This window comes from Opisthocomus hoazin, chromosome 7, assembly GCF_030867145.1.
Source record: "Opisthocomus hoazin isolate bOpiHoa1 chromosome 7, bOpiHoa1.hap1, whole genome shotgun sequence".
NCBI lineage: Eukaryota > Metazoa > Chordata > Aves > Opisthocomiformes > Opisthocomidae > Opisthocomus > Opisthocomus hoazin.
Genome location: NC_134420.1, coordinates 37476518 through 37500690, shown reverse-complemented (window position 1 = coordinate 37500690; position 24173 = coordinate 37476518). Strand labels below are relative to the sequence as shown.

Genomic DNA, 24173 nt, shown 5'->3' with positions numbered 1-24173 from the left:
ATAGTTTCAGCATAAGTTGTTAACACTCCTTCTATTTATGTAACTTTAAATGAAAAAAAAAAATCTCCTTCTATGTGCTAGGGGATAACAGTATAAAGAGCTTCTAGACAGAAGGTCCTGCCTGGGGGCAAGTTCACTTTTTCTATTAAAGCAACTCTGTATTTCTTCGTGGTGTGCCCTAGAATCAAACCATACTTGAAACCACACTGATTGACTCTTTTTTTTCAATTTGCATATTGTTATCATCGCAGATCTGCTATTCTTTCTTGTACTTTGCTATTATGCTTACGGACTTGAAACACTCTATGATACGATATGATAGCACATTCACTTTGCTCTTCAGCTTTCTGCTGAGGAGGAGGATACTAACAGCAAGAAACGAGCAAAATAATCTCAACTAGTATAAAATGTGAGCTATTACAGAGCTCAGACAAGTTGAAGATCCAGCTCTACATTTCCTTAGTTTTTGTTTCCAACATTGGCTCTTCAGAAACCATACTCTTATCAATACTTCGGGCCTCCCTCTTCCCACTGAATATTAACCTGTTTGTTCAAATCAATACAGAGTTTATAAAAAGCTCTGACATTTTTCACTGGAGGCTTTATGTAGTAAGCAGAATTATTCTGTGTACAATAACTGCAAGAGTCCAAAGTAATTCTGTGTATATCATCAAGTAAATGGATGGTACTGCAATAGAAATTAATTATTCAAATTTTGAAGGTATCATGAACATATTAACTAAGCCTGAGCCAATGACTGCAATGGAGTGAGACCACATTTACACTCACAGAAGTCAAACCATTATCAATGTTCTCCCAAATGCTTACTGTATATCCATTACTTTTTTCCCAACAATTTTTTTTTACAGTCTCAAATGAAGCAATACTAAGAAGCTTTGGTCTTGACAATATATTCTGCAATGAATATTCAATGAAAATATAAAAGGACCCTGAACTCAAGAGAAAGCAAGGAAAAGGATGTGACTCCAGGATTCCTGGCAAGAGTGAATGACAGATTCATCACATAAAATGTCTATGCACTCCCAAGACCTGGCTACCACTATTAACAGCACTCACATTCTTGAATACATCCAAATGACAACAGGTAAATTCCACTAAAAGTGTTTCAACAAGTCAGTCATCTCTTGCCTACTAGAGCAAAGCTAAGTGTCAAATTCTGGCATCAGCTATAAGAGTGTACATTGGTATTAGCCAACAAAAGCTAGGTTTACATACTGTGGTAAGAATTCGAACCTAGAAGTGTAGGACGTGCTGAAATTATGGGTCAGATTTTGACCGCAATCACTGTGGTGTATTGCTGGTTTAATCGGACAGTTTAAAGCTGAATTCATGTTTTAAAGGTATTCTTTAAAGTTTAAAGATGGGTCCAGATTACAAAATCTCACTATATCCATCACGCAGGAGTATTTTGACAAAGGATTACGGATTCATCCACATACCTTTGGATGAAATAAGAGATAAATTTTGGACATTATTTTTCATTTTGAAGTAGACAGTTCCTGGTTGACAGCCCCATTTTCCTCACTTAATGTAAAAACTTTTGAGGTTTTCTCACTGCCTTTCAAATATAGCCTTGGCTTGACTTACTGCCACATGAAGAAAAGTTTGATCATAATACGCCAGGCTCCAAGACACAAGCTCACATGAGCAGCAGCCCCTTTGTCTTCCATGAGACAATCCACCAGAGAAACTCACTGGTGTATACCAAGGGCTTGGTGGGCTGACCACTAAGAATTACAACTATCTGTCAATTAAACTTGTCCAGGTAGGAGCAGTCGGTGTCTCTTCCTCGCTCTCTCTCTTGCTGATTTTCTTTTCCTGGCACGGCTCTCATCATCGCCATCATCTCTCTTCTCTCTCAGTTTTTTATCTTGAGACACTTGAGGTTTTTCTTCTATGAATCATTATACAATAAAGAGGCCTACTTCAGATAGTATACTCTATCTCTTAAGTTAAAAGGGCAGACAATCATTTTAGCTTTACCCTAACATACACAGTTGTGCAGCTATCTCATTCTTTGGGTCAAGAATTTCCCAAGGCATTTCCTGGGATAATCCGTAGGGCGGTAATGCCTCCTCACACATTAGCCAGTCCGACTGTCTGATGCGTTCTGCACAGCTCAGTTTGGAGTCCAACGCAGTCACTGCTCAGGGCTGCCAAGCTCACTCCAGTTTTCCCTCACCACACACGCAATCACCTGATGAGCTCCTTCTCGTTCACTGACAGCTTTCCACAGGGGCACATGCCAAGCATACAAAGGCCGGGGAATGCAGAGGAATTAACCATTTTTGGAATTCGCTTACTTCAAAGCCGTTTCACACACTCAGGTCACTTTCAGTCATACAGAGTATGACATGACATAGAGAACCTGCCTTTTCAACCTTTAAAAGCTTTCCTCTTACCTGAAATTCAGATTACATGGGGAATTCTTGGCTGAAGTAGCGTTAGTCATTTTGTTCATTAAACAAAGCTGCTACGGGACACTCTCAGCTGCAGGACAGCGTCAGTCGTTTCATTCCTCAAGCCAAGTCGTTTACCACGGGTCGTCGCCACGCACTCTTCTCCAGCAACAAAGAGAAGTGGAGTGGGAAGCAGCAGGCGCCAGGCTCCCCCGGTGCCCCAGCCCAGTGCCCCAGCCCACCGTCCTCCCACGCCACGCCACGCCACGCCACGCCACACCACAGCACGCTCCTCTCGCCTCGCCTCCCCCACGGCACCCGGCCCGCGGCCTTGCCGAGGGTGCTCGGGAAGGGCTGATCAGAATCTCCGTTATCCCTGCTTTTGCGGGCCCGGTGTCACCTGTGCTGTGTATTGCGACCAGTGGGCAGGAAAGGAAGCTTATCATTAAGTGAATTAAGTTAATTAAGTGAAGCCTGCTTTCACGATGTGCCTCGGGACCGCCGGAGGCCGGGGCGCTCCTGCCCACCTCTCCTCCGCGTCCCGGCCGGGCCGCCGGCAAACGCCTGCGGCGGCGCGCGCCCCCTCAGCGCTCCCCAGCGCGAGCGGCCGCGAGCCCCGGGGGCGGCGGGCAGGGCTGGGGCGCCGGCCGGGCAGCGGGACAGGCGCGGGGCGGCGGGGTGCCAGCTGCGGTTCACCGCAGGTTCGGGGGACGACGGCCCCCGACGGCCTCGCCGCGGCTCCCCGCTGGCCGGCGGGGAAGGCGACAGCGAGCCCTGGGCGTCGCGCCCGCCGCCGGGGCCGAGGAGCGGCGGAGTGGCCCCGAACCACCAGCGCCGTGCGAGCTCGCGGGGCGCCCCCAAGCGGCGCGGCCGGGCGCGGCGGGCGGCCGCCCGCTCCCCGGGCCGGCGGGGCGCGGCGGCGGCGGCGGCAGGCCCGGCCCCGGCGGAAAGTTGTCCCTGGCCGCGGAGCCACCCCGCACCCGCCTCCCGCTTCCTGCCCCGCCGCCGCTGATTGGCCCGCCGCGTGCCCAGGAATGCGAGCCACCCGTTAAAGGGGCGCGCGGCGCCCGCCGCCCGCAGTGTCCCGGCAGCGCCGCTCCCGCCGCCTCTCCACGCACCCGCTGCTCGCCGGGACAGCCCAGGGCTGCCCGAGGATATTCGTCCGCCGGTGCCGGGAGTTGCGGGAGGCCGGCGCCGCCCGCCCGGATCGCTCTCCCCAGAGGTAAGTGCTGAAGCGGCTCCCGCCGCGCTCGCCGTCCCCTCCGAGGGCGGCGGGGGGCACCTGCCCGGTCCCCGCTGCGCAGCCTCCCTGCCGCCGGGGAGCCTCGGGAGCGGCGGCGCCCGGTGCGGTGGCGGCGCCCGGTGCGGCGGCGGCGCGGTGACCTCCTTCCCTGTGCCCGTCCCCAGGCTGGCTCGGAGGCGGACCTTCGCCATGGGGCCGGTAGCGGCTCTCTTCCTCCTCGTCGTGCTCGACGCCTCGGAGGCCAAGCGCGCCGCAGGTAAGACCCGCTCCGTGCCGGTGCTGCGAGCCGTCGGGGAAGGGGGCAGAGAAGAGGCAGCGCTCCTCGGTGTCCGGGTAGTGCTCGGTGGGGAAGGGCTCCGGAGCTTTCCAGGAACAAAAACTTCTCAACCTGATCATCAGCTAGGTAGGAGCAGGAAACCTTTCTCTGGTGTGGAACTCGTGTAACCTTCAGGAATGGAAGCGTGGAGCCTCCAGGGCTTGGGCGCGTAGCTTGTCCACCTCTGCATTGGGCAGAGGAAAGGGGCAATGCGATGTGGGAGCTGGCTGAGGAAGGAACAGGGCAGCAGGCTGCCGTCACCACGCTGTAGAGAAGCTGCCGCTGCGCTTGCTGTCACCCGGCCGGACTAAGCAAGCTCACTTGGCTGTACCCTAGCATGGGAGTACCGCAGTCGGAGCTTCTGCGGTCTAGTCCTCCTCTGCTAGAGTCTAACGGGGTGCCAGAAGGGCTGCTACTGCTGCATGTCAGTCAGCGAGTACTTGGCACTCCTGTGCCAGCTGGCTCCCGCAGAGGAATGCACGTGGGCGGCCATGCAGCAGCTCTCAGGGCTGCCATGCCCTCGGCGCTACCGTCTGCGCTCTGACGTGCGGCGCTGTACCTTGCACGCTGCGCACCACGAGCTGGTACGTTGAGCTGTCCTGGGAGATGGGCACCTACTCAGCCTCTCCTTGTCCCTTGCTCATGATGCTTGTTCTGATCTCTCTGCAGAGTCCAGGAGTGATGATAACAGCGTCTTCGATCTCTTTGAACTCATCGGCTTCATTCGGAAGGGAGCCGGCCGCCGGGCACCCGGGGTGCACCTGGTGAAGGGACCAGAATCCTCCAGCCCCGCTTACCGCATTGAAGATGCCAGTCGCATCCCGGCTGTCCCTGACTCCAAGTTCCAAGACTTATTAGATGCCATCCATGCCGAGAAGGGCTTCATCCTCCTGGCCACTCTCCGGCAAGCCAAGAAGAGTAGAGGCACGCTGCTGTCTGTGGAACAGAAAGATGGCTCTGGTCATGTCTTCAGTCTAGTATCAAATGGCAAGGCAGGCACCCTGGACCTAAGCCTTTCTGGTGACGGCAAGCAGCAGTTAGTGTCAGTGGAGGATGCCTTGCTAGCTACAGGACATTGGAAGAATATCACCCTGTTTGTGCAGGAGGACCGGGCTCAGCTCTATGTGGGCTGTGAGAAAATGGAGAACGCTGAACTGGACATGCCCATCCAGAACATCTTCACTAGGGACCTGGCCAGCAGTGCCAGGCTCCGTATTGCCAAAGGGGGAGTCAATGACAACTTCCAGGTAAGAGTTTCACGTATGTTTTTGCCTAGTATTTTCAGTCATCTGCCTTGAAGGTGCATTAGCTGCTCAGCCAGCCTAAATAGCTACAAAGACATGGGCAAGAGGGAGGAAGGGTTCCACCACTGAGTAGTTTGTGTACATCTGATGTACACCACCTCTAAATCTACTAAATTTTAATACGGAGTTTGAAGGGTGAAGCACTAGATTTGCAGGGATAGAACTTACTGAAGCTTCCAAACAGGTAGTTGTAGCTTCATTGCTCCGTTTCTTGTATGAGATTCAGAAATTCATGGGGTTTTTTTCCTTCTTGCCTAGAGAGCTGCCAGGTCCTTGTGGTCAAGGATGAGAGTGTTAGAAAGCAGGGCTTTTATCTTTAAGAATAAAGCAACATGTTTCACACTGCCATCTGTCTGTCATGAAATGACTCTTAATGATCTTAGGTGAACTTATGGGGCTACAAGCTCTCCCCATGCAAGTTGTATTTCTTTCCTTTGCAGTCGCTGCAATTAGCTGTAATTCTTCCTCTGTCCACAGGGACTGCTGCAGAACGTGCGGTTTGTGTTTGGAACAACTCTGGAAACTATCCTGAGGAACAAAGGCTGCTCCAGCTGTAAGTCCGCAATCTTCTGAATCCAATGACCTATTAAAAATAAGATTCCTCATTACGTTAGAAAGACGAGTTTAAACAACTCAGAAGTATGCTGACATGCAAATCCACATTGCATAAGAAATAAGATTATATTTCTGCAGGCACCCTAATGAATCTGGTGGCAGCTGTTGAGCAGGTGTTAGCCTGGAATGATAAATGCACATGGTAAAAAATGCATTTACTTTATGTGTGTTTTTGTCTCTTAGCCACTAGTGCGATCATTACTTTGGACAACCCTATCAACGGTTCCAGCCCAGCTATCCGCACTAATTACATTGGCCATAAAACAAAGGACATCCAAGCAGTCTGTGGTTTTTCCTGCGATGAACTAACAAATATGTTTGTGGAACTGCAGGGGCTCCGGTCCATGGTTACAACACTTCAAGACAGAGTTCGCAAAGTGGTGAGTGTTGGTTAAATTCATGGTACCTTTTGTTAACTGGCACTTAGTGAGTGAAGTTTAACCTGCCCTTTCAGAGCCTGGATAAACAGTAATAACTTTACTCTCTGACTTTTGTGGAAAAGGGCATTTTCTGTATCGACTTCTAAATATCTTCTCTCTGCTTCTCTCCCCTGCCTTCCATCCCCCCAAGACTGAAGAAAACGAGCTCATTGCCAAAGTGGTCCAGATCACTCCTGGAGTATGCATTCATAATGGAATCTTGCACAAAAATAAAGAAGAGTGGACTATTGACAGCTGCACTGAATGTACCTGCCAGGTAAGATTCCTCACATTCATAAATCCTCTTTCATGAGTGGAAATGAACAGATATTTCTAAATGACATTCTTTGTTAGAGTGAATCCTACACAGAACTGGGCATACTACAGTAGCCAGAGAATTATTCACTTTATTTCATGCTACTAGATCTCTGGTATAAAGGCAGCTTTCATACAGTGTTACAACAGCAGTATTTTAGAAAATTATACAAAACGTCACTCTGATACAACTGTTAACACAGTTTATCTATCTTTATCTAACAAATGCTTCAAGATGTGTCCTATTAGCTGTTAGAGATTATATGGAAGAGCAATCCCTTCCAGATTTCAGGATCACTTGGCAAGATACTTATGCTTTGTGTTCCACTTCTGCGGAATATTGTACACCAAAACACTATTTCAGAGTTTCTTTAAACTCTTTGCTTGCTCCCTTTCACTGTAAGTACACCTTAGCAAAAGTATCTTGGAGTACCAGTCTACCAAAGAGTGGGTTAACTAGCCTGCCGCTGTTTAGAAATTGAAGGCTGAGTATTTGTACATGTGCAATCCAAGGCATCTCGGCGAGTTCTGCATCTGCTTCTATAGGTGTCTACATCTTTTGTTGTGTAGCCAGAAAATGATACTCTGACTTCTCCGCTTGCCTCTTTCCTACCAACTCTCTTACTCAATGTTAGCTGTAATTGCCTTAATGTAGTCATTTGCTTGGGGAGATTAAAATAGTAATCATGAGAGCTTTCTTCTGACCAAGCTGCTACCTTCAAGAAGCAAAACTATAGGCTGCCCTTTAGCTCTCATTGAGACTAGAGGTGGGTGTTCTTACCCTGCCTGCTTGGCTTAAAGATCAAAGACCTCTAAGTATAAGTTATAGATTTCACGGCTCTTGAGCGGAGTCCACTAAACTGGTTTTCTTTACTATATAATCAGCTTAAATCCACGTTAACTGAAAAGCAAGCTGGCTTCTCATTCTTGTTTCCTTCCCTTGAAGTCTGACCTTTTACTTTGGGTATCACATGTTAGTCTCTTACTCTAGCCAGCATCTGGTAGCTACTCTTGACCAACTTCTGCAAAACCAAAATACTTCTGCTCTTGACTGAAACACAATGGGTGAGAATGGGAATGAGATGAAGTTTGACTAAAAATACCTGGGACTACCCTCGGGTTGTACTAGCTCTAAATACAAGGGGCTCTGCTTTAGATGTGCTATTGAGTCTTTAAATGCTGCAGAAAAGATCATTTAACCACACTGCAGATGTTGTTTATATTCCACTTGCTTATTGCAGTTCTCATAATTCGTTATAGAACTCTGCCACTATATGCCGGAAAGTGTCCTGTCCTCTCATGCCTTGTTCCAATGCCACTGTGCCTGATGGGGAGTGCTGCCCCCGATGCTGGCGTAAGTACTTAATACCTTCACACTTCTGTAGCAGCTGGCTTCGTCTAGCGAGACACATGGTGCTCCAAAGTGTAATACAACTGGATATAACCTTGCACCACTGGAGTAAGGTTAGCCTGATGTCTCTTGGAGGTTAATCACTTAGGTGATGCATGCAAGCACTGAAGCATTTGAGTTCATGGCCTTTGTCTTGCACAAGAATGGAAGATGCATATGGCTTTTGAGGACAGTTGTGTCCTTTACTGTGGAGAGAGGGGCGGGAGAAAAGACCATGGAAAGACGTGTACCTGGGTCTTAACAGAGCTGTACCCCTCTGCAGCTAGCGACTACGCAGATGATGGATGGTCTCCTTGGTCTGAATGGACTTCATGTTCTGTGACGTGTGGGAATGGGATTCAGCAGAGAGGGCGATCCTGTGACAGTCTGAATAACCGCTGTGAAGGGTCTTCTGTACAGACTCGGACTTGCCACCTTCAGGAGTGTGATAAGAGATGTAAGTACTTAATCTACTAACACTGGTAGTAAAACACAGGCCACTTTTGCTGGCTTAATGTTAACAGCAAAGATTACCATGGAGCTTTGTCACTGGGATGGAGCATTGGCTTCAAGCTTTAAGGACTTACATTAATCAGGTCAAGAGGAGCAGACAGTTAATGCAGTAAATAGGCATGTTGGGACACTGCTCCCAGGACAAAATTTGAGGCCAGTTTAGGTATGTAATGTCTCTAGTGACAAAACAACATGATCTGTGACGGTGCTGAGGCTATCCTATATATTTGGAATCTCTGGCACAGTTCTGGTACTAGGTATGTCCTAGGTGTTGTGCAGCTGAAGTTTGTTCTTCAGAAACTCTACTAATAACCAATATATCTCTCTTGTAGTTAAACAGGATGGTGGCTGGAGTCACTGGTCACCATGGTCATCATGTTCTGTCACTTGTGGCACGGGCATCATCACTAGAATTCGTCTCTGCAACTCTCCAGTACCACAGCTGAGTGGCAAACCTTGTGAGGGTGAGGCAAGAGAAAACAAACCCTGCCAGAAAGATCCTTGCCCAAGTAAGTGTGTCCAGGTGGTAACTACTATTTGGTAGCTTAAATGGTGAAATTGCTGAGTAGCTGCTATGTAATCTCGTTCTAGTAATCTCTCTTTAAGCTTAGAGGTGGTCTAGGTAAAACGTCACAGGTTAGTTTCAGATGAAACTAAACTGTTTTATATGGCTCTTCCACAGAGTCCATTAATTCTGTCATTTATGTCTGAACAACGTCCGAAGTGCTCTCACTACAAAAGTAATAGTCCTTAGTCAGGTAGAAACTAGTTGTTCCACTGAATTTAAAGCTATATGTGTCTTCTAACTTCTGTCTCCCTTTAGTTAATGGCAACTGGGGACCGTGGTCTCCATGGGATGCTTGCACACTGACATGTGGAGGAGGACTTCAAAAACGTAGCCGTCTCTGTAATAATCCTGAGCCTCAGTATGGTGGGAAGACTTGCGTAGGTGAAGCTAGAGGGACTCAGGTCTGCAACAAACAGGACTGTCCAATTGGTGAGTATCCATTTTCCCATGAACATCTGAAGGTTGTGGACATTCTTGAAAATACTGATTAAAAAAGTTGACATAAGTCTGTAAAACACAAGTGCTAGAATCTTAAACCATCATATCTGTCAAATATAGTACTGTAGCACCATGGTAAGCATCCCTCATCTTAACACTTTCTCATTTGTTTCTCAGATGGGTGCCTGTCTAATCCCTGCTTTGCGGGGACTACATGTACCAGCTCCCCTGACGGTTCCTGGAAGTGTGGTGCTTGTCCTGCTGGCTACCATGGTGATGGTGTCCACTGCGAAGATATTGATGAGGTAAGAAGACTAGAGTTTGCTCCTTAAAGGGAGTGAAAGAAAATGGGAAGGGAGAATAAAATCCCAGTGTTTTCTAATGCAAACTGTTGTTCTTCTCTATCCCAGTGCAAAGAGGTTCCTGATGCCTGCTTTGTCTTTAATGGAGTGCACAGGTGTGAGAATACTGAACCTGGGTACAACTGTCTGCCTTGTCCACCACGTTTCACTGGGACACAGCCCTTTGGTCGCAGTGTTGAGGATGCCATGGCTAACAAACAGGTATTGTCAACTTAAGAACTCTTCTGGGTTATGAAATCTCACAAAGTTTCTAAATAACAGAGAGCATCTATGTGTTTCAGGGAAGAAAGACTTGGTACGTTTATTAAAACACCATCCTCTGTGATTCAGAACAGAAGGAGCATTAAGCAGTTTCTACTGGAGTTCAAAATTATTTTAAAAATCACTGTCCTCCTCAGCCATGGACGGTTGAGATGTTATACATAATTTTAGGAGAGTAATTTCATCAGTATTCACTTATGATCCAACAACATGTGCCTTAGAAATATTTTAGTGCTTGGTTCCACTTGAACATAAATAAGGTTTGAAGAAGAAAACTAATTAATGCTAAGACTGCTACTGGAGTTGGGGAGTGGAAGAAAGTAATTTATGAGGGTTTTTCTGATTGAAGGATCTCTGATCAAAATAAGCAAGTGTTCTCCATGTTTTATTTGAATCTCTAGGGAAAAATGAGGAATAAAAAGATGTTCCTAGTGGATTTAATTTCTGCGTGGTCTTCTAGGTCTGCAAGCCACGTAATCCATGCACAGATGGAACTCATGACTGCAACAAGAATGCCAAATGCAATTACCTTGGCCACTTCAGTGACCCCATGTATCGCTGTGAATGTAAACCAGGCTATGCTGGCAATGGCATAATCTGTGGAGAAGATACAGACTTGGATGGATGGCCAAATGAGAACCTTGTTTGTGTTGCCAATGCCACTTACCACTGTAAAAAAGTAAGTTTATTCTGTTTTCCCCTCTACCATTGTAACAGCCTGTCTATCTCAGAAATATACAAAATATTTTAACTTAGAGGTAAAAAGCAAGCCTCTGTCTTGTTAGAGCTATTAAACTATCCTCTCTACAAATAAAACTGGTGAAATACTCCCTGTGTAGGGATACCATTGCCAAGGTATTGCTAGGAGGCTTTTGCTGTTGCTTTAGATATTCCTGCAAGATAGGAAAAAATGAAGCCTGACACAGTTATAAATATTTCTTATAGATGTTCTAGGAAGACTCAAGTTTAGGCTATACCTATGTCAGCTTTGTTCTGACAGATATGTATCTCCAGGGGAAGAAGAAGAGAGTAAGATTCTCAAAAGCAGCCAAATCTTTGTTTTAAAAATGATTTGAACTATGGCTTTCTAAGATTTATTATCACACTAATGACTAGCTAAAATTGAAAGAATTACAGTAAGGTAGCACATACCTGATTGAAATATTATGATCTTTTGCTTAATGATTAGATCTTACCTGCTAAAATCCCTATTGTCATCACACCAGGAGTAAACACATCTGTGTACTTTCTCCTTTCTAGGATAACTGCCCTAATCTGCCCAACTCTGGGCAGGAAGACTATGATAAGGATGGGATTGGTGACGCCTGTGACGATGATGATGATGATGATGGTATTCCTGATGACCGGGTAAGACAACACAGAAGAACAGCCTTTGAGAATGTAGCTCTCCCTTTCCCCTTCCTAAGGCTGGGATCTAGCTTCTGATGTTAATCTTAAGAGAGGACCATAGGAAATTGCTGGCACTGACAGCTATTCTAGAAACCTTTAAATATGCATAACTATGCAGACAAACTTTCTGCAGCTGCTTGAGCTTTGGAAGTGAATATTTGTTTTTATTCAGCCATTCCTACACTCATGTAAGCGGTGGGGTTTTTTGAGATAGAAGCATTCCAGCTTTAACTGTTCCCTGCGTTTCACTTCTTTCACGTAGTGGTACAAGCATAAGTAGGATCTGGTTAAAGCTCTAATTTGACTCTCTTTAAAGCTTGACTTCTTTTTCGCTCTTGCAGGACAACTGTCCATTCATCTACAACCCACAGCAGTATGACTATGACAGGGATGATGTTGGTGACCGCTGTGATAACTGCCCCTACAATCACAACCCTGATCAAACTGACACTGACAACAACGGAGAAGGAGATGCATGTGCAGTGGATATTGATGGAGATGGTAGGTGGCTTCTGATGACTCCTTTAGAAGGTTTTCTAATCACAGATTGATCTAATGTACCACTGATTTCCTACCAGAATTTCATCCCTGAAAATACAAAAGGTGGTTTCAGGACATAAGGATTACTGAAGTAACAGTTACAGCTAATGGAAATTTACTTTGAAATATATATATTTTGGCACAGTTAAATTCTAGCTCTATTCTCACAGGCAGTAGGAACAGAAGCATGTGGCAGAGCTAGTGATGAGTCAAGTTTCAAAGCTTTCAAATGCTGCTCAAAATGCTTTCAAAAACATATCAAGAAGTGTGTGGTGGCTTTATACAGTTCTTTGCAGCATTTAGATGTCTGACATTCATTCATGAACTCTCCTTAATTTTGCAGGGGTCCTTAATGAAAGGGACAACTGCCAGTATGTCTACAATGTAGACCAGAGAGATGCAGACTTGGATGGTGTTGGAGATCAGTGTGATAACTGTCCACTGGAACACAATCCTGACCAGGTAGGGAATTTGCATTATATAAATAGAAGACAGGTATTATAAAAAATATAGGATGTTGTGTATTGTAGAAAATATTTGAACAACAAGTTGCAGATTAAATTTGACTTGTCACAAACCATTCTTAATTAATTTGCCAAATGGTGCTTTTACCAAATAACTTGCCCTCATGGTTCAAACAGCTGCTGGGTATTTTCTGAAAAGTAACTCTAGTGAAGATCTGTGAGGCTACTGTGTGCGCTCATCTCCTAAACATTTCTTAGGTTTGTCAGTTGTGGTGGCTCTTGTAGTGAGGATATGAAATTCCTAGGAGCACTGCATGAAATCTAGGTAGGCAGGAACTACCCTCTTCATAGCCCATAGTGCTGGGTTCACTTAGACACAAAGTCGATCTTTAATCTTTGTCCTTAAGTTCGAAACAGCGGCATTTCAAAAGATAACTTTTCTACTGGTAAGCTGAAGGCAGCACAGGTTGCTTTTCTCTAAGGAAAAAATGTATTCTGACACTTTTAAAATCCTTCTTAATAAAAATCCAGGGGGATCCAGCCTTTCGCACAATTTACTGGTTCAAAAACGTTTGATGGTAGAAGCAGATAAAGCCTGTGCCGTCCTGTCAAGGACAAGGCTGGAAGTTTATTAGCTTCAGGAACGTAACTGGAATGTTTGAAGGGTTAGAAAAGCCGGTGCAAATCAGTGTAATCTAGTGTAGCATGGCCATGTAGCCTAAAAGCAGTGTTACCTGAAGGATTTAAACAGATAATATAAAATTTCTTAGTCTTTGTTGCTTGCTCTACTGCTTCCCCACCTAAGGGTAGAAAGTGTCTGAAGATCCTTTCAGGAATGTTTCTCTTGACACTTTGAAATCTTAATATAAGACTTTAATGGTTCTTCAAACAGTTTTCTAATCAAGTTCTAGAAGCAGAGATATTAGATTTCAAATGTCAGAATTAGTAGCTATTCAAACTGTGTGGTATGCCTGCTGTCTACACCAACACCAGGGTCATCCACCAGTGTTGTCAAGACTACTAGACTAAACCTTCAGGCAGCCTCAGGGATGACTGGATTATTTTTCTTATTTCAGAAGCTGACTAAGCAAATGACTGGCTAAAATACGTGATCAGCAAGCACAGCAGTTCACACAGCCTTTGATCACTAAGGGAATAATTGTCTTGACTGACGAATCAGGGGGCTTTTATGATAAAGAACACTATGATATGGTGTGGAAGCTGCAAATCCAAGACTTGGTAGACTATATTTTAATGTTACAGGCTCTACTGGCTAGGTACAGAGTAGTCCTACCCTTATCTGGCCCTTGGAACCAGGAAGCTGCCAGAGAAGGTGGGAGGTGAAATATCCTGTGTCCGGTACGGTAGACTAGTGACAGAAGAACTACTTGGCAGAAGGGAGAAGAAGAGAAGCTGATGACCACACTGCTTTCTGCTGCTGTAGATTCAAATTAAAACCAGGGCAACACTAAAGCAGCCCAAAAGCAGTTAGCACAGGCAGCTTTAGAGTAAGCGTGTATTAATCCTAATACGTCACTATATCCATCTTAGCTCTTGCTAAAGCAAGAAGAAATCCCAATTCTAGCTATTAGACTCCTATTTCATCCTTTTTTAAGTGGCTTTTTAAAATGTTCTTTATTTTTTAACTCTTTCTTAGGAAGATACTGATTCTGACCGCATAGGTGATGAGTGTGATAACAACCAGGACATAGATGAAGATGGCCATCAAAATAATCTTGATAACTGCCCCTATGTGCCCAATGCCAATCAAGCTGACCATGATAAGGATGGCAAAGGTGATGCCTGTGACCATGATGATGACAATGATGGTATCCCTGATGACAAAGATAACTGCAGATTGGTTGCCAACCCAGATCAAGCTGATTCTGATGGTAAGATGACCGGTATCATAATAACGTTTTAAAAATATCTTCCAATACTTTTATGCTTGCTTTCTTCCCCCACCACCAACTTAGGGTTGGACAAAACTTCCAAATAACACAACAGTGTAGACGTTCTACCTTTTCTATAAGGAGCAATGTAAAAATCACATGTCCAACTTACTTCTAAGTCACTATCAATCAGGCTGGAGTGAAAGGGCATTTATACAGTAGATTCTGTGGTTTCTGTAGCGTGTCTGCCAGCAGTACCTGGGCAGTCAGAGATTTTCAATTAAGATATCAACTCCAAGTTGTAACACTCGGAAGCAAAGAGCAATGGTGATATAATGGTGAAATTACCTGTGTCCTGCAGGTGATGGACGTGGAGATGCTTGCAAAGATGACTTTGACCAGGACAGTGTGCCAGACATAGATGATATCTGCCCTGAAAATGTGGACATTAGTGAGACTGATTTCCGAAGATTTCAGATGATTCCCCTGGATCCCAAAGGAACCTCCCAAAATGATCCAAACTGGGTTGTTCGTCACCAGGGTAAAGAACTGGTTCAGACTGTCAACTGTGACCCTGGCCTTGCAGTCGGTAAGAGGAAAACTTTGACTCTGATAGGCATTACACTTTTGTTTGTTTTTCAGCTGGGGGCAAGGGAGGAGGAGAACCTGAGAAACTATTAAGGAGTTGCTTAAGAATAGCAAATGACCAGCATCTAAAACTTTCTACTTTAATGCCCCCATAGGTTTTGATGAATTCAATGCTGTGGACTTCAGTGGTACCTTCTTCATCAACACAGAAAGGGATGATGATTATGCTGGCTTTGTATTTGGCTACCAATCTAGCAGTCGTTTCTATGTTGTCATGTGGAAGCAGATCACCCAGTCTTACTGGGACTCCACACCAACCAAAGCTCAAGGCTATTCAGGTCTCTCCATCAAAGTTGTGAATTCCACCACCGGTCCAGGAGAACACCTCCGTAATGCTCTGTGGCACACAGGAAACACTCCTGGCCAGGTAAGAGTGGCACTTTGGTAACCTACTCTTCTGCACCAAAGGCAGGCTCTACTTCCAACAAGTTCAGCCCTTACAGGGGGTCTGTACATGCTGATCAGAATGGTATAGTCTTCTTGGCAAAGACCAGTAACTTCATAATTATCCCAAATCACACAAAATATTGTATAAAACTAAGAAGATTGCATGCTGCAGACAGGCTTTGCTGCAGCAGTAAATCAATTGTTTCTGGAATTGTGGAGTGGTTTCCTACTGACACATTTAAAAGTAAATTTAAATGCAGTTGATTTCAAAAGACCCCATTACAGAGCCTAATGACTTACTTTAAGCTTTTACTAGTCATAATGGTGATTGTCAAGGCACCTTCATGTCAAAATAATGGCTATGTTATCTCAGGCCTTTGGTTAATAAAAAAATATTCTTTCATAGGTGAGAACTTTGTGGCATGACCCTCGTCACATCGGCTGGAAAGACTTCACTGCGTACAGATGGCGTCTTAGCCATAGACCAAAGACTGGTTACATCAGGTGAGCATCATCCTTTTACATTAAGTAATTATCACAAGGAAAGTGGATGTCTGCAAAGATCAATGTAACAGAAGCTTGTCAAACATGGCTGACCTATTGTCTATCTTTGCAGGGTTGTAATGTATGAAGGGAAGAAAATCATGGCAGACTCAGGACCAATCTATGATAAAACCTATGCTGGTGGTCGGCTAGGATTATTTGTCTTCTCTCAAGAAATGGTGTTCTTCTCAGATCTTAAATATGAATGCAGAGGTAAGGAAGACATTGTATTTAAGAGATCCTATATCAATGAATTGGTTCAAGAAAGCTGCTCTCAAAAATAGAATGGATTAAGAAATAAGAGCTAAGAGGGAAAGTTCACCCATGATCTTTCATGGCTCGATCTCAAGTGAGTTCTGTAGGCAGAAACAGGACACCTTCTTGATAAACTCTTAAGAGTTTACTTAGATTTTATACATTTAAACTTTATATTCCTGTCCCATTATTCTGAAGTTTCAGAAATCCATGTTAAGTTCCAGATACGAAATACATCTTGAATCTCCTTTAAAACACTGATTAGAATAAATCAACACAAATGTTAAAGTCCAAGGTGAAAATGCAAAATACAGACTTTAGCAAGCAAGAGAGTAGTGTCTGACATGCAAAAAACTGATTTGCTTAAAAGTAAGCAAAGTAGACGATTGTCTTAAGTATTGCACTCTTGCAGTTCAGTGGAGGTAAGTGCATATGACTAGTTCCACGTGCCTTAGTCTTTTTAAATTGTGACTTCATTATGTAATGAATACATAGACTAGATTCTGAAATCTTAACTCAAGAAAGTACCTAAGCACTTTCAGTTTTCTTTACCAATATGTTCTTTCCAAATGTCTCTAGGAATTAATGTCTTAGACTCAATCATGCTAAGACACAGAAATATTTAAATATCTAGACTTTCTTTTTCACAGATCCATAATCACAAGGTTATTGGACCCAGAGACTATTAAAAATGCTGGTATTGCACCTTCTGAAACGTTTAGCCTTACAAATCCTGGGACCATTATATTATTCCTTCCTTTCTTCTTTCTGCGTAAACGTGGACTCGAAACACATGACCTGCCTCAAGAGAATGCTTTTGAGAGAATGAAAGTGAGAACATACTTGGTATCTGACCTCTGCTGAAGTGGAAGGAAAAAATGTGTCTTGCAAATGAGAATTGTCTTCACTGAACAAGCACACTTCTTTCAGTAGGAAAGACATTTGTTTGCTGTTTATCACAGTGCAGTGTCACTGCCTCTCTAACTGGAGGTCCCATGGAGTAGGATTTTGTAAAAAGAACATCTTTGGATGTGCTGTGGACTACTTAAACTGAAGACCTTTCATTGTGTGGGGAAAAGGGTTTTTGGGTGGGAGGGTGAACTCGAAGTCTTTTTAATGAGGGCTGCGCTACCTTGGTTTACGTCCATTTGACTTGGAGAAACAAGTATAGTTTTAGATGTCATATCTTTCAGATGAAAACACAGCCTTTTAATCTATTTGTGGTGAGCTAGATCAGCTGCTCTATTACATAGGACAAAACAGATACCCTAAAACTGACTTCTGTGGTGGGAGGGGGAAAGAGGATAAAAACTGGCACGCTGGATCACACCAGCTTTGGGAGAACTGGGATTTACAATTAGATTCTGTTTTTTCCTGATTAGATGCAGACCTTACTTACCTTTTAAGTGTTTTCTTTCGAATACGGTGCCAGAAAGCACCGCCATCTCAGCTAGCACTGTGCTGTCCTTCAGGAAACCAGCACATGCTTCACTTTTTATGGTTAAAAAGGCACAAAAATAATAGTAATTAAAACATTCCTTTTCTACATGCCATAGACGCCTTAAACCCCTCACTTCTTTGAGGTGGAGGGGAACGGGCCTGTAGATAAATAATGAAATTGTAAAATATTTATTTTTACTGATCCTTGATGTTATAATGACCAAGGGATTATTGATTAAAACAACAAGAAGTGCGTCAAGACTATCCACCTAATCATTGTTACAAGTCTTCATGACTGTAAGATTGTAAATACAGATTATTTATTAACTCTGTTCTATATGGAAACTAGAGGGGTTTTAGTTGAGAAAAAAATCTTGTCTGGAGCAGATAGTGGTGATGTATTTGTTACAAAGAGCGATTTTTTTTTTTTTTTTTTAATTTCCCCCCCTGCCCCCCCCACAAAGGCTTTGAGGCACAGGGAGAAGTGGCAGGGTGGGGAATGTGATGTTTGTTTTTTCTCAGCGTGAGCTCAGTGTTGGCTTTCCTTTCTTTGTGCAAGGCAGTTGGTAGCCTGGCAGGCAACTCCTCTGCGGTGCTAAAACTCGAGCCCCTTTGGATGGTAGCAGTTGCTGTCTCCCATTCATAGTGCTAGAGACGAGGGAGTGAATTTTACTAGCTTAGCGGTTATTTAGTGCTGGGAAATGTCTGCAGTGCTTTACCACTGGTCAGTGGGCCTGACACAAAACCAGAATACCTGCCCTGAGGAGATTGCAGGGAGAAGCACAGTGACCGCAGTCAGCAACCATTCAAATCAGCTATTTGGGCCACTGCACGCAAATTATTGTAACTAGTAATGTGCAGCTAGAAAAGGAATTCTTCACGGACTAGCCAGAATTTTAGGAGCTCCTTGCAAAAGAGGGAGAGAGATTGATGTACATTAACTGAAGACTGTTTTCCCCAAAAGAAGGGGCAGCATCCTTATACCTGTAATATTTCCTCATCCTTTCATAAAAAGGAAAAGAAATGAACACAGTGAAAGTTTTACGTACAAATATTACCTCATTGTTGTGTGACTGAGAAAAACCTTTGGATTAAGCAGAGTTCAAATGTCTAACAAACTTTAAAGCTACTGTAGTACTAAAGAAGTTAATGCTGTACATAGTCAAAATTTCTTTGCAGAAAATGTATTCCCAGTAAGGAAATGGCATTGGAAAAAAAAATGTCAAATACAGTTTCTAATGTTGTGTTATATTTTTTTCCTGTCATCTTGTATACCGTTGCTTGTATTTTTATAAATTATTTTTCTCATTGCCATTGTAACAGTTAATCACATAACTGTGTAGATACGCTATTTAAATAATTTATCATGAAATGCTACCTGTAGAGTTAGTATTTCTATTTTTATAAAATGTTTGCACATGGAACTGAAGATTTTTTTTTTTGCTTCCCTCCTCCCAATGTTTTTGCTAGCATAATTTTCTAAGAACATGCTTTTTTGTAAACATTTTTAACCATTTTCCATTTTAAAGTTGTGTAAGTTGTACAATAAAGATTCATACATTCAAAGAACAATAAACCACCAAGGACATTTATATTTACACCTTTGTGTTTTATTGATGTTTTGTAATGCTGCTGTGGATCACCAACATGCTAACATATAGCTCTGTTACTCATGTCAAATGGGTCTTCAAAGCATGCCGTCTCTCTGATCTTTACATTAAAACTACCACAAGAGGAGCAGCACTTGAGCTTTCACTCCAGGTATAACACCTGAAGGCACTTCTGCAGTTAGGGAGCATGGACAGCTGGCAAATTTGATTCTGGAGGCTTTGTGTAAGACTTCTGTGAGCATCGACGCAGCCATGCTGCTATTGATGAAGCCACAAGGCAAAACCCTCTTTGAGGGATTTCAGTCAGCCCCAACCAGGCCTGGCCCCGCTTGCTGTCTTTCACGTGCAAAGAGGCAACCGGATGACTATCCGCAACGGCCGATGACTGTCTGTTAATACCTCTTCTAGACTGAGACTGGTAGTGTGATCAAAAAGCTGATGATGTGGCCCTATATCAACTGCTTGAACGTGCTGCTAAAAATAAGAGCAGTTAAGACTAGTTGCTCAGTCTTTATCACAGAATCACAGAATAGTAGGGGTTGGAAGGGACCTCTGTAGGTCATCTAGTCCAACCCTCCTGCCGAAGCAGGGTCACCTACAACAAGCTGCACAGGACCTTGTCCAGGCGGGTCTTGAATATCTCCAGAGAAGGAGACTCCACAACCTCCCTGGGCAGCCTGTTCCAGTGCTCCGTCACCCTCAGAGGGAAGAAGTTCTTCCTCATGTTCAGAAGGAACTTCCTGTGCTTCAGTTTGTGCCCATTGCCCCTTGTCCTGTCACTGGGCACCACTGAAAAGAGCTTGGCCCCATCCTCCTGACACCCACCCTTCAGATATTTGTAAGCATTTATTAGGTCCCCTCGCAGCCTTCTCTTCTTCAGGCTGAACAAGCCCAGTTCCCTCAACCTCTCCTCGTAGGGGAGATGTTCCAGTCCCCTCATCAGCCTCGTAGCCCTCCGCTGGACTCTCTCCAGTAGCTCTTCATCTTTCTTGAACTGGGGAGCCCAGAACTGGACACAGTACTCCAGATGAGGCCTCACCAGGGCAGTGTAGAGGGGAAGGAGAACCTCCCTCGTCCTGCTGGCCTCACTCTTCTTGATGCACCCCAGGATGCCATTGGCTTTCTTGGCAGCCAGGGCACACTGCTGGCTCATGGTCAACCTGTCGTCCACCAGGACACCCAGGTCCCTCTCCGCAGAGCTGTTCTCCAGCAGGTCCACCCCAAGCCTGTACTGGTGCATGAGGTTGTTCCTCCCCAGGTGCAGGACCCTGCATTTGCCTTTGTTGAACCTCATCAGGTTCCTCTCTGCCCAGCTTTCCAGCCTATCCAGGTCACACTGAATGGCAGCACAGCCTTCTGGTTTGGCAGCACTCCTCCAAGTTTGGTGTCATCAGCAAACTTGCTGAGGGTACATTCTAACTCTTCATCCAGGTCGCTGATGAAGAAGTTAAACAAGACTGGGCCCAGTACTGACCCCTGGGGGACACCACTTGTCACCAGCCTCCAACTAGACTCAGCGCCGCTGATGACAACCCTCTGAGTTCTGCCATTCAGCCAGTTCTCTATCCACTTCACCGACCACTCATCCAGCCCACACTTCCTCAGCTTCCCTAGGAGGATATCATGGGAGACTGTGTCGAAAGCCTTGCTGAAGTCAAGGTAGACAACATCCACGGCTCTCCCTTCGTCTACCCAGCCAGTCGTGTCATCGTAGAAAGCTATTAGATTGGTCAGGCATGATTTCCCCTTGGTGAATCCATGCTGACTACTCCTGATAACCTTCTTTTCCTCCACTTGCTTGGTGATGGCCTCCAGGATAAGCTGCTCCATCACCTTTCCCAGGATGGAGGTGAGGCTGACCGGCCTGTAGTTCCCTGGGTCCTCCTTCTTGCCCTTTTTGAAGATTGGAGTGACATTGGCCTTTCTCCAGTCCTCGGGCACCTCTCCTGTCCTCCAGGACCTCTCAAAGATGATGGAGAGTGGCTCAGCAATGACATCCGCCAGCTCCCTCAGCACTCGTGGGTGCATTCCATCGGGGCCCATGGATTTGTGGACATCCAGATCACTTAAGCGATCCCTCACACAGTCCTCCTCGACCAAGGGAAAGTCGTCCTCTTTGTAGGCTTCTTCTCTTACCTCCGGGGCCTGGGATTCCTGAGGGCCAGTCTTACCACTGAAGACTGAAGCAAAGAAGGCATTCAGTAGCTCTGCCTTCTCTGCATCCTCCGTCACCAGGACACCCGCCTCATTCAGCAGCGGCCCCACGTTGTCCCTAGCCTTCCTTTTGCTGCTGATGTAGTTGAAGAAGCCCTTTTTGTTGTTTTTGACATCCCTTGCCAGATTCAACTCCAGGTGAGCCTTGGCCTTCCTTGTCGCATCCCTGCATGCTCTCACCACGTTTCTGTACTCTTCCCAAGTGGCCTGCCCCTCCACATTCCGTGGACCTTTCTCTTCTGCCTGATCTCCGCTAGAAGCTCCTTGTTTAACCATGCAGGTCTCCTGCCTCCTTTGCTAGATTTCTTTCTCAGGGGGATGCATTGCTCCTGTGCATGGAAGAAGTGTTGTTTAAAGAGCGACCAGCACTCATGGACCCCCCTGCCTTCGAGAGCCCTGGCCCACAGGATTCCTCCCAGTAGCTCCTTGAAGAGGGCAAAGTCAGCCCTCCTGAGGTCCAAGGTTTTGATCCTGCTTATCGCCCTGCTTCCTCCACGCAGGATTCTGAACTCGACCATTTCATGGTCACTGCAGCCGAGTCTACCTCCAACCTTCACATCCTCCACCAGTCCCTCCTTGTTTGTTAACACAAGGTCCAGCAGCGCGCCTTTCCTTGTTGGTTCCTCCACCACTTGCATCAGAAAGTTATCATCGATGCTCTGTAGGAACCTCCTGGATTGCGCCTGCCTAGCTGTATGGTCTTCCCAGCTGATGTCAGGGTGGTTGAAGTCCCCCGTGAGAACCAGGGCCTGTGACTGTGAGGCTGCTTGCAGCTGCCTGTAGAAGGCCTCATCAACCTCCTCCTCCTGGTCAGGTGGCCTGTAGTACACACCCACCGTAATGTCACCCTTATGAGCCTGTCCCTTAATTCTAACCCACAAGCTTTCAACTTGTTCCTCATTTGCCCCCAGGCCAAGCTCAATGCATTCTACTTGCTCCCTCACATATAGAGCAACTCCCCCACCTCTCCTTGTTGGTCTGTACAGCAGCAGCTTGTCTCATGAGCCCTTTAGCAAAGCCGGGTGCGACATTAGGAGTGCTAGATACCCACATGACAAGTGTATTCAGGGGCCCCTGCAGGTACACAAAATTAATCTTTACATCTCCTTTTCCTGAGGATGAAGAGTCCCTATCTGTGAATTTTTTTCCTATTATTTCAGTCACTAAACTTTTGAGGATAGATAGTCCTCTAGTTTTTATCCCACTGAGAACAAGGAGAAAAAAAAGACAAAGAACTCCTGACCTGTTGCTTCCAACATATGCGTAGCTGCTGAATTTCTGCCCTTGCCAGTTACAGGATTGTCTGCTTCCCTTCTCTGGAGCAAGACGTGGCAGTCTCTTGTGGGAGTGCACCATCTATGCATGATCTTAATCTGGGTCCTGCAGTTCTGGTCTCGAACTCTCTTCTGGCCTCCCAAGGCACCAAGAAGAGCGAGGACTGCAAAACACAAAGAAAGTTCCCACCTGGAGAAATCTCTTTACTGTAATAGCAGAAAAATGAGATACCCTGTGTTTAGAAAGCCAATCACTTGTATGAACAGATCTGTGGATGTATGTAGGTCTAAACAGAAGTTTAAACGAGAGACCTGTTGCTGAGGTGGGGGAAGATAGCCTTGGCAGCCCATTACAATGACCTCGTCGGAGCCCAAGCCAAACTTTCATGCTAATTTATTGTATGCATTTATGTAGCTTATATCAGTGTAGTATCCAAATTGGGGATGATACATGCTTTAGAATAATAAAGGCAAGCCATATGCCTTGTGTGAACCCATAGGTTAAGTCCTCCTGCTTGTTGCTTGGGGAGCGTGAATACAACAGGACACAAGAGAGAGCCACAGCCAAGGTAAGTCAGGCCAGCGCTTGCCCAAAGAAAAACTAAACAGGAAGAGCAGAGAAAATGGCCACACTCCACAGGGCAAAGACTCTGTAGGTGAAGCCTGTGGGAAATATGCTCTTCCCAGGTCCCTGGAGACTCATCAGTCGGACACATAGGTGTACCAACTACTGCATGCCACTTCTAGCATTATTGGGTACTTGGCCAACTCTTTTGCATAAGTAACGTTTTGAGTTTCATGCTACTGCAGAGAGTGCAATGTTTTCTTACCTTAGCATGCTCTTCTCAGAGCCCATGAAAATACAGTAGCTTCAAGTGGTCATCTGCATCAAACCTACTTTCAAGAGGTGTAGTAGTTTAACCTGTAGATATTGATAACCTATGGAGATAAAGACTGAGATAATTGTAGCAAGATCTGCATCTTAATGACAACAGTGCACTTTTTACTGATATTGCCATGATTTTGTAGTGAAGTCCATAGTGTGGTAATTGGCTGATTGTCAACATAAATTCATTTTGGACAGGATTGCCAAGATTATAGAAGAGAGCATCTTAATATAGCCACAAGGGGACTTCCAGCTCTTCTTTCTCACCTTTTCCAAGGGAGAAAGAAGAGGTGCACAAAGTTGTATGAATATTTGAGCACAGTTATGACAAGAGAAAAATAACTCATTAGAGAAAAGTGTTTGGCAAGCGAAAGTCTTAAAGATAAAATCTTCCACAGGAAATCCATAAAATTAGCCAAGGATCACATAGAAACTTCAGTTTTCAA

At 45.1% G+C, this 24173-nt stretch overlaps 1 protein-coding gene across 2 annotated transcripts; it reads left to right on the top strand.

Annotated features, from left to right (window-relative positions):
- Positions 1-3517: 3517 nt before the first annotated feature.
- On the top strand, positions 3518-19335 carry THBS1 (thrombospondin 1). 2 transcript variants are annotated; one of them, XM_075425736.1, is made up of 22 exons: positions 3518-3642; positions 3828-3919; positions 4649-5226; positions 5761-5836; positions 6082-6278; positions 6469-6594; positions 7893-7986; positions 8306-8479; positions 8868-9044; positions 9359-9532; positions 9719-9846; positions 9952-10104; positions 10625-10843; positions 11425-11532; positions 11916-12075; positions 12458-12576; positions 14236-14470; positions 14832-15059; positions 15214-15485; positions 15912-16009; positions 16122-16261; positions 16954-19335. In XM_075425736.1, the coding sequence occupies exons 2-22, from the start codon at positions 3853-3855 to the stop codon at positions 16959-16961; spliced, it is 3531 nt and encodes a 1176-aa protein (XP_075281851.1). In that variant the 5' UTR covers positions 3518-3642; positions 3828-3852; the 3' UTR covers positions 16962-19335. The 2 variants fall into 2 exon arrangements, with proteins under 2 accessions (XP_075281851.1, XP_075281850.1); XM_075425735.1 differs by having other exon boundaries at positions 16122-19335.
- The last annotated feature ends 4838 nt before the right edge of the window (positions 19336-24173 follow it).